Source organism: Leishmania mexicana, chromosome 20 (assembly GCF_000234665.1).
Source record: "Leishmania mexicana MHOM/GT/2001/U1103 complete genome, chromosome 20".
In the NCBI taxonomy this organism is placed as follows: Eukaryota; Euglenozoa; class Kinetoplastea; order Trypanosomatida; family Trypanosomatidae; genus Leishmania; species Leishmania mexicana.
In genome coordinates this window covers 2,431,345-2,444,634 of record NC_018324.1, presented here as the reverse complement: position 1 = coordinate 2,444,634, position 13,290 = coordinate 2,431,345, and the positions used below count along the sequence as shown (strand labels likewise).

Sequence of the window (13,290 nt, the reverse complement as noted above, 5' to 3'; positions counted from 1 at the left end):
GAGGTGGCGAGATCCTCACTCTTCCTGTCATGTCGCGCGCGCAGTGGACGGGTAACAGTTACTGCGTAGACCATTTCTCGTGTACTCTAGCACGCGAGAGCACCCACGGAAATGCCTCTGTTGGCCGTGCCCTCTTGTTTGATCTCCGTCTCGTGACCAGTGCACCATGACAGCGAATCCAAAGTCATCGCAGCAGCAACAGCAGCCTCTGCGCTCCCTTCACGGGATTTTTCAAATTGTCCACAGACCGGCACCGCCGCTCGCCACGCGAGTACGCATCTTTGACACAACAAACCCCAGCGATGGAATTCGCACAAGCGCGACGTCCTCTGTGTGATCTTCGCGCTGCCCTGTTGCTCCACCCATCTCCACGCCGGCAGAACAGTTCCTGCACGCACCAACTCGCTGTCGTTCGGTGTCCTTCTCCTCCTCACGTACACTCTCCCCTTTCTCGCCTCCCTCGAGCGCACTGCCGCACTTCTCACCCTCAAGCGAAGGTAAGCATATCAGCCCATCACCCGCGCTGTCCAACAGACCGAAGGAAAGGCACCATCAGACGCATTAGCTGGCAAAAACAAAATGAGCATCCGCGAAAAGACGGTGTACAATGCGCTGCCGAAGCTTCCAGGCTTCTCATTCGCAGAGCTGCAACACCCCGCAACGCATGGAAGACGACAGTACTGCACCATCGACGATGAAGGCACACGGACCGTGAAGGATGCGGCGGCCCTCGACGGCTCCGCTGTAGCCGCCGGCTCGGCGCCTGAAGGGTGTGGAATCCCGGTGCGCATCATTCTCCAGCGCTTTCCGTCGTGGCGAACCGTAGACGACAAGGTCCTGCGCTTTTTCGCCTACTACACGGAGGACGTGGTGGGAAGCAGAATCGAGACATGGCGAGTGCGCAAGGTGAAGCTGCACTACTTTCTCGCTGACGGATCTCTGAGCATCGTGGAGACACCGGCAGTGGCGAATAGCGGTCTGCAGAAGGGCACTATTGTGTCGCGCTTCAGACCAGACGGGGTGGACGTGTTCCGGCTCTGCATCGGCGCCTCCATTACGCTCCGTGGGTTGGAGTACAACCTCGTAGACTGCGACGCCTTTACGCGCGATTTTTTCGAGGTGATGGGGATGCCACAACCGGAGCCGCTCGAGTACCCTCGCGACGAGTTCGAGACCAGCGCCATGCGCTGCCCTGGCGGGACAGATGAGCAGCACATCGAAATGCGACGCGTGGTTGAGATGCAGGCGGCAACGCGTGCGGGCACTCATGCCAGCCTTCTCACACCTGCAGAGCGGACAAAGGCGCGCGACTTCTACGAATACGACCGCAACGTGCTGTGCTTCTACGCCGTCTGGGAGAAGAGGAAGTTCCGCATCTACTTCTATCTGGCGGATGGCAGTATTGCCGTCCTCTTCGACAAGGCAGAGAACGACGGCCGCGACCCGTACCCGGTCTTTGTGCGCCGCCGCCGCATCCCAAAGGAGGCGCGTGCGGTGCTGCTCTCCTCCGAAACGCTCAACCGCCCACAGGGTCCACCACCGGCGTGCGTTGGCGCGGAGGATCTGCGCACCGGTACTTCGGTGGACATCTTCACACGACCCTTCTTCATCTACGACTGCGACGAACACACACGGGCGTACATGGAGGCGCGAGGCATTCCCGAGCCGGCCGTCGCCGTGCCACTGTGCGAAGAAGACGAAATCACGGTAGGCAAGCGCCGACCACGGCTGACCAAGGAGGCGCGCGATGCCGTCAGTGACTCTGGCAAGCGCTTCGGCGCGTCGACAATGGTCTTCAGCGACTCTGCTGCGGAGAAAGATGCTTTGAAGCTGACCCGCTACGCGCAAGATGTCTTCCGCTTTGGTGCTGAGATGGTGAACCCGTCGGAAGAGAATGAGGGGCGTCAGTTCATCGTGTGCTACTACCTCGCCGACGACACCGTGTCCGTCTTTGAGCTGCAGGTGCCAAATAGCGGTCACGTTGGTGGTAAGATTTTTGCGCGCCGTGCGGTGGAAAGCCTGCGGGACCCCGCGCTTCTGAAGGTGGGCAACATCATTCGCCTGGACGGCGTCGACTACCTGCTCAAGGAGATGGATGAGCGCACGAAGCGCTACCTCGAGATGGGAATGCCTAATATGGAGGAGTCCTATTTTCGCACCCAGGAAATTCTCGGCATAGTGGCGTCGTACCTACAACAGCAGTTTTCCCGTATAACCGACGCCTTTCGTCACTACGCCTCATCGTCGACGCAGGGGCTGACGCGAGAGAACGTGCGCGAGGTGCTGAGTGACGCCGGCGTACACGCGACGGATGCGGAGCTGACCAACGTGATGGAGCTCGCCGATGGCGACAAGGATGGGTGGGTGTCGCTGGCTGATTTCACGGAGCAGTTCATGCAACAGCTGTTTATTTCCAACTTTAAGCCACGCGAGTCGCAGAAGAGATGGGGTGACACCCGCAACGGTATGGTGGTGCAGCGGGGGCCGGTGCAGAGCGCAATGATGCTGGCGAAAAAGGTCGACGCCGAGGCGCAGGCGGAGGCTGCCCTGCAACGCTTTCTTATACTCATTGAGGCACGCCGCACACTCGCCATCCGCTCCTTTCGCAGCGCCTCCGAGTCAGCGTACGACGGTAACTTGGGCATGTCCGAGTTCCAGGATTGTGTGAAGGATCGCCTTAAGACGCCCATGACAGATGACGAGATCGGGGCGCTGCTCTACAGGTTCTATCACACTCCAGGGCTGAACGACTGGACGGCGAGGCGGCTTCCAGTGCAAGAAATCCGGCGTATTCTCCTCCTGTGAGGGACGGCGAGACGCGCCGATCACAGTGTATGCGCTAGTCTGGTGAGTAGGCGTCGCTCCCGGATGTACACGAACGCGGCTGCTTGATTTTTTTTTTCTTTTAGCAGTGCACGGCTCCTTAGTTTTGCTTTTCCATCAAGAAGCCCTTCTCTGCCTTGCCTCTCTCTCGCTCTCCCCTCTATGGGGGGATGGCGGATCTGTTGGTGTCGATATCTGTGTGTTTGCATGTCTATTAGAATCCCTTTCTTCTGTGAAGAAATACAAACTCTATGGTCCGTCGATGCAGCCTTCCCTCCTCCCACTGGCAGTGCCGCGAGGCATCAATGCCTTGCTTGAGTATCAGTGCCTTGACCCTCTGGGTAGGGTATTCCCCGCCACAGGTGCGCATACACAAGAGCAGCCGCTTCCAGTGGGCCATTGCGTTTCCTGCACACCCCACCTCATTCCTCAACCCTCTGGGCCATCTCACTCACTTTACCCTCCCTCCCGCACAGCCTCAGGTTTAAGCGTGCGTTGTCTTATCCTCTACCCCCCCCTTCCCCTTCACTCACGCACAGCATACCTCAGTTTCTAACGCACCTGCAGCACGGCCTTTCCTCCTCTCAGACGCGCCATAGACAGACTTTTCGTGGTCACCGCTCGCTCTTTCCTTCGCGCCACGGTTTCCCATCATTTGCGCCTCTTTTTCAAATCCATCCCTTAAAATTGCGGAGTGTAATAGCGATAATTAAACGTGTACTTGGCCTCCCTGTCCCCATCACCTCGGAACAGCCACGATGACCACCGCCGCTCACCTGCAGAAGATAACGGGCCTCAAGGAGGCCCGCGCAAAGGAGTGCTTTGACGCCTTCGGCAGCTACCCCGCCGCCCTTGCGTCGTTCGCGCAGTCGTTTTCCTCTATTCCGACTGACTTCTTCGAGGACACAACCGTGGCCCATAAAAACGCAGAGAAGATCAACGATGAGCTACGTGTCATTCACCGCAAAGCGCGAGAGTTGAAGGCCAAGTCAGGCAAGTCAGACGCAGAGGTGTGGAAGATGTATTCCACAGAACAAATGGCGCTGTCGGCGACCACAGCGCCGACGACGCAGGGCTCGGTGCTGGGGGAGGCACCAGCGACGCAGGCGAACGTGTCTGGCGCTCCCGCCGCGCCCAGCACGTCGTCAGCCGGTGCAAGCGCCTTTGGCTTTGGTGCTGCAGCTTCCACCCAGGCCACGTCAATGCCCGGCGCAAAGCCAGTGTTCGGCTTCGGCAACGTTGCCACTACGACGCCGAAGCCCGCCTCCGATGCGGCAGCGCCGATTTCGTTCGGCTTCGGCAAGACTGCTGCGACGACAGCCACGACGGCTACTGCTCCGTCAGCGTCCAGCTCTGGTGCAGCTGCCGAGGCGGCCACTGCGGACGTGGCGTCAAAGAAGGCCGTGAAGTACTGCAACCCGACTCATTTCACCGGCCCTTACTTTGATATGCCCCTCTTCTGGCAGGTAGAGGTGGTGGAGCGGGCGCCACTGCTGAACCTGAACAACGGATTTCTGGAGGCGCACAAGGATGAGCTGCGGCCGCGGTTGGAGAAATGGGTGGAGAAGGCCGCATTTTACCGCAAGCCCGTGCAGTACGTACAGATCGAAGACGAGGATGAGGATGTGGTGCGCGTCATCATCAAGGACGCAGACCGCACCTTCTTCCATCCGGACCACCGCCGAAAGATGGTGGCGTTCCTGAACGCCATGTACCACGAGTTCCACGCGTACGGTCAGGCCATGAGCTATCTTGCTGGCTTGTGCATGCTTGTGCTGACCGAGGTTGAGACGGCGGCCGTGATCCGGTTTGTGGCGACGGAGTACCTGAAGGGACACTGGGCCGCGGAGGCGGTGGGCTTCGCCACAAGTGCGTGGGTGGTCGAGTACTTTATGCAGAAGAAGCAGCCCGAGGTCGCGAAGCATCTGGAGAAGCTGAATTTCTGGCCGGACACATACCTGCAGAAGATCTTGACAGGTCTGTGCATTCACGTGCTGCAGTTCAACGAACTCTTCAGCTTCTTGGATGCCTTCATGCAAGGCGGCATGCGATTCCTCATCCGCTTCTGTCTCGCCATTGTCGAGCACTTCCGCACCGAACTGCTCGCCATCAAGAGCTCCACCGAGGCGAACGAGCTGTACGAGCTGATGCGCCTAGATTATCGTGTCGCTGACCACGAGGATGTCCTCGCCATTCTTCAGCGGGCGCCGTCCATCGACCTCGGAGAGGATGGAGACAGCATCGATCTCATCCGCAGCCAGGTCTACGAGAAGCGCATTGCGCCTCGCCTGCAGCGGGCGCCAAAGACAGAAACGTTTGAGCCGTGTGAAATCTGCGACAAGAAACGGCCAAAGTGGTGGAACGAAGACCTCGGTGCTGTGTGCGATGACTGCAAGGCCACACATCCACACATCGAGTTCGAGAAGTACTGAAGACGCTTAAAACCAAAAAAAGGGGTGGGGATGCGGAAGAGGAGCTCCTCGGCCGGACAGCTTTTCAGCCTCCGAGAGCGGCTCAGCTTCCTTTCGCGACATGCCGGCCCGGTGCTTCCTATCGCCCCATTGTTTCCTTTTTTGTTCCTGCCTCCCCGCCGTGAAGGGAAGGGGCGGGGGCGCGTGCGTACGTTGCAACCGTTGTGCCGCTACTGCCACGGTGTGCACGCAAAGACAAAAGAAGAGAATCATGTACGCAGCGAATGTGCATCCCGCACGCATAGGTGCTAAACAGGAGGATAGGCAATGCTCTGCATCGACCATGATGAGAGTCCCGCTAACTATCCCTTCCTGTGCGTGTTGTTGTTCATCTTTTCTCGTTCCTTGCTGTACGCGCAACCTCAAGTGCCAAGGCGACTAAGCCGTTGAGTCACGCGAAATGGACGAAACACACCTCTCAGCTACACTTCTCCATCTTCTATGCTTCTTGTTTGTTTTCAGCGCTTTGTGCATCTGCGTTGCCTCCCTTTAACCCCTCGCAAACCAGGCCTGTGAGAATCGGCGCGCTCCTCTCCCTTTCCCGTCTCAGCCTACCTTGCCTTTCTCACACACCTTCCACCACTCCCTCTCTCTCGCTCCATCTAAGGATACGGAAGAAGGCAGCAGCTACATCTGTGCAACTGCAACAGCCCCTCCCCACCACCCGCCAATCATCCTTCCCACGCACGCTACTGCGCCTTTACCCACAATATCTGTCTAGATCTTTTTTGTCTTCGTTTCCATTTCGTCCCCTGCTTTGCCACTAGCACGCCTGTCCCTCCCTCCTGCATAGCAACGACTGCTTGACGCGTTCACATGTTACGCGTGTGTGTGTGTGTGCCTTTTGGCTGCCATCATGTTCTACTCTCTTTGCCCCAGTACCTGTTTTTTTTCTGTGCAGATTCATGCAGATTATGCCAGAGACTGAAGCATATGGGGTGTTGCCGAGATTCATGATCGACGGCACGCACGGCTTTCTCTCGCCCTCCCTGCTCTACGAACTTACGCAAACGCCGTTGTTTTGCTTACGTTCCCATCCTCCACCTCTTCCTTTCGTCACACCGCGCTGAAGGAGCACCGCCCTCTCTCTCTCTTTCGCACGCCACTCCGCCTTCTCAATGTCCTTTTCCTGCCATCTGCACATTGGAATCTTTTCACCGCTGTCTGAGCGGCGCTTTCGCATGCAAGCGGCGGCGCTGGGGGGCGCCATCGCGGATCTGTGCGTGTTTGTGTCTATCTGTTTCCTCTATGAGTGTGCTGTAGCTCAGATCCTCTTGGTCATCCCTTCAACCCTCTGTGTTTCGGGTCTTCCTGTCGCCGGGTCCCCACCCATAACGCAAGCCCGTGTATTCCTTTTTTATTTTGGTTTTCAACTCTCTCTCTTTCTCTGTTTCGCGGTTGTTCTTTTTTTTGGCGCAACCGCCCTCCTGCTCCACCACCTTGTCTGCTGTTCTGTTTACTTCTGCGCTTTATCAACTGTCTGCGCACGCGCACTCGATGCGCCGCGTTTCTGTTGCTCTCATAATTCCCTTTTTTTCGGTGTGCGTGTCACGTTTGTGGAAAGCTGCGATGCTGTCACCGGTAAGGCTGCCCGAATGTCTGCACGTCAGCTCCTCCGAGGTACGTGAGGCGGAAGTCATCGTCGTGTGTGACGGACTGAGCAAGGATACTTGGATCCCGCCAGCGATCTGGCAGCGAGGCCAGGTGCCGGCCTTGCCGACGCCAACTTGGGTGCTCATCTTCCTCATTGCTCGTCGTGCACATGCATCAGGCGCACGCTCCCTCCGGCCTCCTTCACACAGCTGCAACCTACCACCCTCTCCCTGTGCTGCACGGCGATGGAGTTGCACGTGTCTAACTGCAAGCGCACCTGGATGAGTTGCCGTCATGAGACGGTGTCGGCGATCCGTGCCGCCAGCCGGGTGAGCGCGCACTTCCTTCTCCTCGACTCGTGTGGCCGCACGACAACGTCCAGCGCGGACTTCTTCGCCTTCTGAGTACTACTATTTGCTGTCGCGGCGCCGGCGCCCGTGTGCCAAATGCCGCCGCAGTGGCAGCCTGACAATGCTGAACCGGGATCAAGTGGAGGAGTGGGCTTGCGGGCAGGTGCTTCTTGTCCTGTGGTACGGCTACTTCCACGATTTGTGCCTGCACTGAATGAGGTGCGTATGTCGGCCTTCGCCTTGTTCACCTGTCTCATCACCTACCGACAATTCACTGCGGAGATTCCCGCGCGGCAGTGCCGGTGATGCGTCCTTTTCTCTTCATGTTTCACTTCGCCCTCCCTGATGAGGAGCGAAACGTGAGTGTGTGGTATCCAGGGTCCAACGTCACCCCCCCCCCCCTCCTCTGTGTGGGGAGGTCAAGCAGCCCCTATCTATCGTTGCCAAATGCTGAGCCACTTCTGGTGGTGACAGGGTCATGCACCCGCGACGCAGGGAGGTCAGAGCGATGCATCACTGCCGATGCCGGCGGTCAGGTCGTGGATGGTGCGATGCGTCTGAGCGACCTGCGACAGCGTGAGCATGCTTGCGCCATCCATACGATGGGCAAGAGTGTCAACCTGACGGGAACGTATCCCACACCCCCGGCCCTCACACTGCCTACTGGTGGGGGAGCCTGGGCCACCCCGAGAGAGGCGCGGCTGTGAGGCGACCTGCAGAGAGGGTGGGTGTGGGCACGGTGTGGGGCAGAAGCCGTGCTCAGATGACTGAGTCGGTACATTTGGTGTAACGGGTGCCTACGGATGCTTTGCGCCGCGCGATGGGCCTCTGTGGCAGGCCGGGCAGAGTAGAGTTTGGTGCATGTTGTATGGCAGAGAATGGACACGCTGAACGTGTACAAGGTAACCTGATGCCGTCCCCCTTCATCGGTGTTTCTCCGGTCTCCTTTACTGGTAATGACCGCGAAGACAACTTCCACAGAATGGTGTCGTGTCTGCAACGCTGTTGGCAGTCAGACGCAGTGGTGTGACAATGTGTGCGAGGATTTTGCCGGTGCATTGGCACCACGGCTGCAGCGAACGCACGCAGGCCCACACATCCCGCTCTCGTTGCACGGTGGTTCGAATGGCCCCTCGTCCCTCACTCTTTTCCTTCCTTCCCCCGAGTTCTTTTACCTGTTTGACGTTGCCGTCTCTCGCGTCCGCTAGATAGTCATGCGCCGTGAGCTGCTGAACTCTGCGCGCGAGAAGCGCGCGGTGCCCCACCCCCGCGACCGCTCGGTGCGGCAGCTGGAAAAGAAGGAGAAGCGCGCAATCCGACTCGACGCGCACAAAACCAGGCTCAAGATGGAGAAAACGCTGCAGCTGATGCGTTTTTTCTGGTTCCGGGAGCAGTGCATTGCTCTCGGCTACACCACTACTGCCATCCCAGAGGAGACGGTCGTGCAGCTCGTGCAGCTGTATGTGGATCGCAACAAGGAGGAGATGTCGGCCCTGCGCCTGCAGCGCAACCCACCGGTAGGCCGCATTAAGGTTCTTGAAGCAACCCTGCAGGCCGAGGAGGATGAACTGCATTCAGCGAAGGGCCTTCGGGTGCCGAGCATGACGGATGCCGATGACGTCGAGATATTGACAGAGATATGGGACGGAACACCGGAAACGGTTACGGTGGTGCCGCTGACCAGCATTTCGATGCAGCACCGCACGCCACCGACGAAGGACGCACTCGAGCAGCTGCTGCAGCGATTGCGGCCGGTGGCGGATATCCGCAAGGAGGCACCCGTGACGTTGCCGAAGCGCGCTGTCAAGTTTCACGCCGCGCAGTCGCGCAAGAAAGTGTCGGTCAAGAAGACGGAGGACACCACGGCGAGTGTCAGGCTGCGCGTGAAAGCGCGCGAAGAGGCGAAACAGCAGAAGCGTCTCTCGGCGCAGCGGTCCGCCGCAATGGCAAGCCGTCGTGTTGTTTCAGCGGAAGACGCCTAAGAGCGCGGAGAGTGGGTGTGGAGAGGAATAGTCTGTGTAACGACGTGTAAGCGAAGCGCGAGGGCCCCCCCTCCCCACCTGTCGCAGCCTGGAGCACCAACGTACAAGAGCAACGGAAGAGGCAGACAAGAGCAATTCTCCAAACGTACCGAAGGGTGTGAGCCCTTTGGCTCCTTTTTTTCGCCTCGAGCACGCCGCGTCATGCGTGGACGCCGCCTTGCCAGCAAAGAAAGAAATGCCCAGATGTCGCCCACTCATTCCATCCACGATCCTCTCCCTCCTTTTTCCGCTAAGTGGGCAGAAAAGGGGTCGTTACGGGAATTGAACCCGTGACCTCCTGTACCCAAAACAGGAATCATACCACTAGACCAAACGACCTTGCTACAGGAAGACGGAGCCCCCATGGTAAGTTATATGGTGACTTGCCCACGACATGTGCGGCTTGAGAGAAGCACCGTAGCGCAGTGGAAGCGCGATGGGCTCATAACCCATAGGTCGTTGGATCGAAACCAATCGGTGCTATACTTTTTCCCCTGACAAAGATCGGATCCGCCTCATTGACCACAGCTGCAGAAGGTTTGGCAAGGTGAGATGGTCGAGTGGTCTAAGACGTTGGATTAAGGTTCCAATCCTTTCGAGGGCGTGGGTTCAAACCCCACTCTCATCACTTTTTCTTCCACCCGAAGACTAAACGACTCCTTCCGAAACAGCCCTGCAAACTCGCCCTGGAATCCACATTATCCGAGCCTGTACGAGTGCTCGTCGTCAGAACCCGGTGAGAGCGCTGTGCTGACGCTCTGAAAGTGTGAGGAGTTGACAATGCTGAACGCCGCTCTCCTTGCATACCCCTCCTCTTGCCAGAGGGCTCTCTAGTCCTCTTCTGTCGCGTCTTTCTCCCTTAGGAGAAAAAAATAAAAACATTTTCCATATCTCCGCGCGCTTCCCCACACTTCTCGCGATCCGCATGCGCCAACGAAGGCACGCCCGAGCAAACATAAAACACCGATATCTGTCCATTGATGTGTTTCTGGGATGTGGACGCCACCGACGCCGACGGAGGTGGTGCCCCCTCCCTGCTGGCGATCAGGGGGGCGATACGCCCAAATAGTCGCCGATGGGCAGCGGGAACTATGCTGTCTTTGGGGTGCCCTAAGAGGGCCCGGGAAGCGTGTCGCGTGGCATGTGGGCGGTGGGCGCCGCGTCTCGGAACGATCCGCCCCCGTACGACACAGAATGGGTTCGTCAGGAATATCGTTCTGGAAATGGCAGATCTTGGCGCGGCGCGCCACGACGCAACGCATGGAGGTGTTGCCTGACATGTGATGACGCCGGTGTGAAAGCATGGACCTGCCCACGGCACCCCCATAGCAGCCGCGCAGAAAGGATTTCCGTCTAGTGACCCTCCTCTTTCTGCCGCGAAAGAAAAAGGAAGGACCCACCCGGGTTTGAACCGGGGACCATTCGGACTGCAGCCGAATGCTCTACCACTGAGCTATGAATCCGATGAAACGATCACAAAATAAATTATGACTTATTGTAGCTAGAACATACGTTACATTAATAATCCCAGTCGCTCCATATATAAGTCGCCCCTATTATTAGGACCGCTGCTTCGACTTTTACTAAGCAGCGCCACTGACCTTCTCGCAAATTTTGTGGCCCCCACAGGGCATCTGTGGCTTTTTTTTCAAACTTCACGAGGTGGTGCTTTTGACTCCTCGCGCGGCAAGACACTTCTTGAAGAGTGAACACGTGACAGCTCAGTTTTTCTCATCCGCTCCTCTTCCCCCCAGGGGTGGAGGACAGAACCGCAGCTCTCACCCCCCTCCCCCCTCCGCTAGCCCAACGCTGGCAGCTACCGCTTGCACATTTGCGTCGACCATTACAACAACAACAGCTGTCCCACTCACCCTGAGAGCCAAACACTTCTCTTCCTGCATCACCTTACCCCCCTTTCGAGAGATCTTCGTTAAACCAAGCACCAAGGCCATACCCCCGATTACTGCGCTCGTGTTCATCAAACAGAAAGCCCCACACACCTCAGTATTGCACGTGCACTATTACCAATACACTTCCTTTTTTCGCTTTCGTAGAGCAATGGACATTACAAGGTTCAACCAACTTGTGGCACTCCCTGACTTTGCCCGCGAAGTAGAGCGGTGCGAGTTCTGCGCAATTGATCAGGAAATGACGGGTGTCGATGTAACCGGTGTTTCCACGTCGTTCGGTGCCCCGCCAGAGACGGTATATCATGCGAAACGCGCTGCTGTGGAAGCATACAATGCCTTTCAAATGGGCATCGCTCTCTTCACAAAAACTGAGAATAACACGTACGAGGTTCGTCCATACAACTTCTACCTGCTCAATGGCAGTGGGGACCTGCGGCTGAACCTCTCGGTTGTCTCCTTTTTGGCAGCAAATCACCTGAATTTCCAGGCGTGGCTCACATCCGGGCTTCCCTTCTGCAACGAACAAGAGGAAGCTACCTACGAGGAGAAGCTTATAACTCCCTTTACCGACCATACCGAGCAGCAAATGGCTGATTCGCTCATCAACGCGATTGACGAGTGGATGCCGACTGGCAGTGAGGCACTACTCAAAGAACTGCCCTGCGTGATAGATCTTGCCCGGCGTCTGCAGAGCTTTCTGGAGCGTCGCTACGACTCTCGCATCACCGTCAACTACGATGGAAAGCCATACCTGGGGCAGAAAATGAAGTTTACGCTGAAGAAACTGGACACAAATGAGTGGATCAGCGAAAAGGAAAAAAGGCGTTTGCAATGCGAGCGCGACCGTGCGCAACACCTCGGCTTTCGACAATTCTGGAAAATTCTTGTGCAGAGCAGAAAGCCGATTGTCGGTCACAATTTTATGCAAGATGTTATGTTCATGGTTCACATGCACGAAACGCCGCTTTCGCAGGATTACCTCGAATTCAAGAAAGTGCTGCAACGCACACTGCCCTCTATTTACGACACAAAAACCATGGCCGCCAAGTTGACGGGGGACGATGCCTTTCCAGTCACACACTTGGAGCCTTTGTATCAAGAGTGTCGCCGCCGAGCCAGTCTCTCGAGCGACCAATTCACGCAAGAGTACCGGTTACCACCTGGGTTTTATGGGTACAATGACTCCGCTGTAAAGCAGCAAAGCAAGGCACACGAAGCAGCATATGACGCGTACATGACAGGAATCGCGTTCTCACTTATGCATAAACTTTACCCCGGAGCCTTCATGGAGGTGAAAAATGTTATTTCAGCATTTGGAAGTGCTTACTTTTGTTGCGTTGACACAGATGACCAACTAGTTAACCCCAGCACATTCATTTTGAAATGTGCTGTTCCCTGCCATTCGGAAGAGATTGAAGCACTCTTTTTTGCCACTGAGGATATGACCACCCAAGTGGCAGAAAATGGAAAAGTGGATATGAGAAAACTTTCCTACCAGGTCAACGGTCTTGCGAACAACGAGGGTACAAAAAAGTACTCGTCATTCTGCGTTCGAATGAAACAGGCTATGGGACTCGATGATCTAAACCGTCGCCTACAGTCGCTCCGGAACAAGGAATTGTCTCCGAGCACAAACGTCAACTCTCTGTTGCTAGATCTCGTCACCTTGCACAACGCCTGATCAAATTCTTGACTCTCTCTAGTCTGAGGTTATCGTACAATTGATTTTTCGAAAGTTGACGGCAGCGCTTTTTTTGTTTTGCTTGCAGCCGTTTTGATAGTTTTACTCATAGCCATACGTGTTCGAGAAAGTAGCTGTGGTGCTGCGCCCGCCGAAACAGCCGAAAGAGAAAACGGAAAACATGCGTTGTTAGTGTTATCGTGTGTTTTCCCTCTGTTTTCTACATCACTAACCTGAGTTTTAACATCGGAGACAAAAAATCTGCAAAAATGGGGAAAAGGCGAGCATCCACCTGGATCTGCATGTTTCCTAAAAGTAAAGCTGTACGATTATATCAGCTATCATGAACTTTCTATGAACGCTCCAGCAATCACTTCATCTCAAGACCTTCGTGAAATTTTGTACTGTTTCAAAGCTTGCGACAATAATGAAAGAGGGAGG

The 13,290-nt window shown here is 56.4% G+C and overlaps 4 protein-coding genes across 4 annotated transcripts; all 4 read left to right on the top strand.

Moving 5' to 3' along the window:
- Positions 1-579: 579 nt before the first annotated feature.
- Positions 580-2,805, top strand: LMXM_36_6380 (conserved hypothetical protein; the record flags this gene model as incomplete). Its single annotated transcript, XM_003874949.1, has 1 exon — positions 580-2,805. One exon carries the CDS (start codon positions 580-582, stop codon positions 2,803-2,805), a length of 2,226 nt encoding a protein of 741 aa, XP_003874998.1.
- Positions 2,806-3,581: 776 nt separating this feature from the next.
- LMXM_36_6370 (conserved hypothetical protein) lies at positions 3,582-5,255 on the top strand (the record flags this gene model as incomplete). Its single annotated transcript, XM_003874948.1, has 1 exon — positions 3,582-5,255. One exon carries the CDS (start codon positions 3,582-3,584, stop codon positions 5,253-5,255), a length of 1,674 nt encoding a protein of 557 aa, XP_003874997.1.
- A 3,196-nt stretch (positions 5,256-8,451) lies between these two features.
- On the top strand, positions 8,452-9,219 carry LMXM_36_6360 (conserved hypothetical protein; the record flags this gene model as incomplete). The annotated part of the gene is made up of 1 exon (XM_003874947.1): positions 8,452-9,219. One exon carries the CDS (start codon positions 8,452-8,454, stop codon positions 9,217-9,219), a length of 768 nt encoding a protein of 255 aa, XP_003874996.1.
- A 2,097-nt stretch (positions 9,220-11,316) lies between these two features.
- LMXM_36_6350 (conserved hypothetical protein) lies at positions 11,317-12,849 on the top strand (the record flags this gene model as incomplete). The annotated part of the gene is made up of 1 exon (XM_003874946.1): positions 11,317-12,849. The coding sequence occupies one exon, from the start codon at positions 11,317-11,319 to the stop codon at positions 12,847-12,849; it is 1,533 nt and encodes a 510-aa protein (XP_003874995.1).
- Positions 12,850-13,290: the final 441 nt, after the last annotated feature.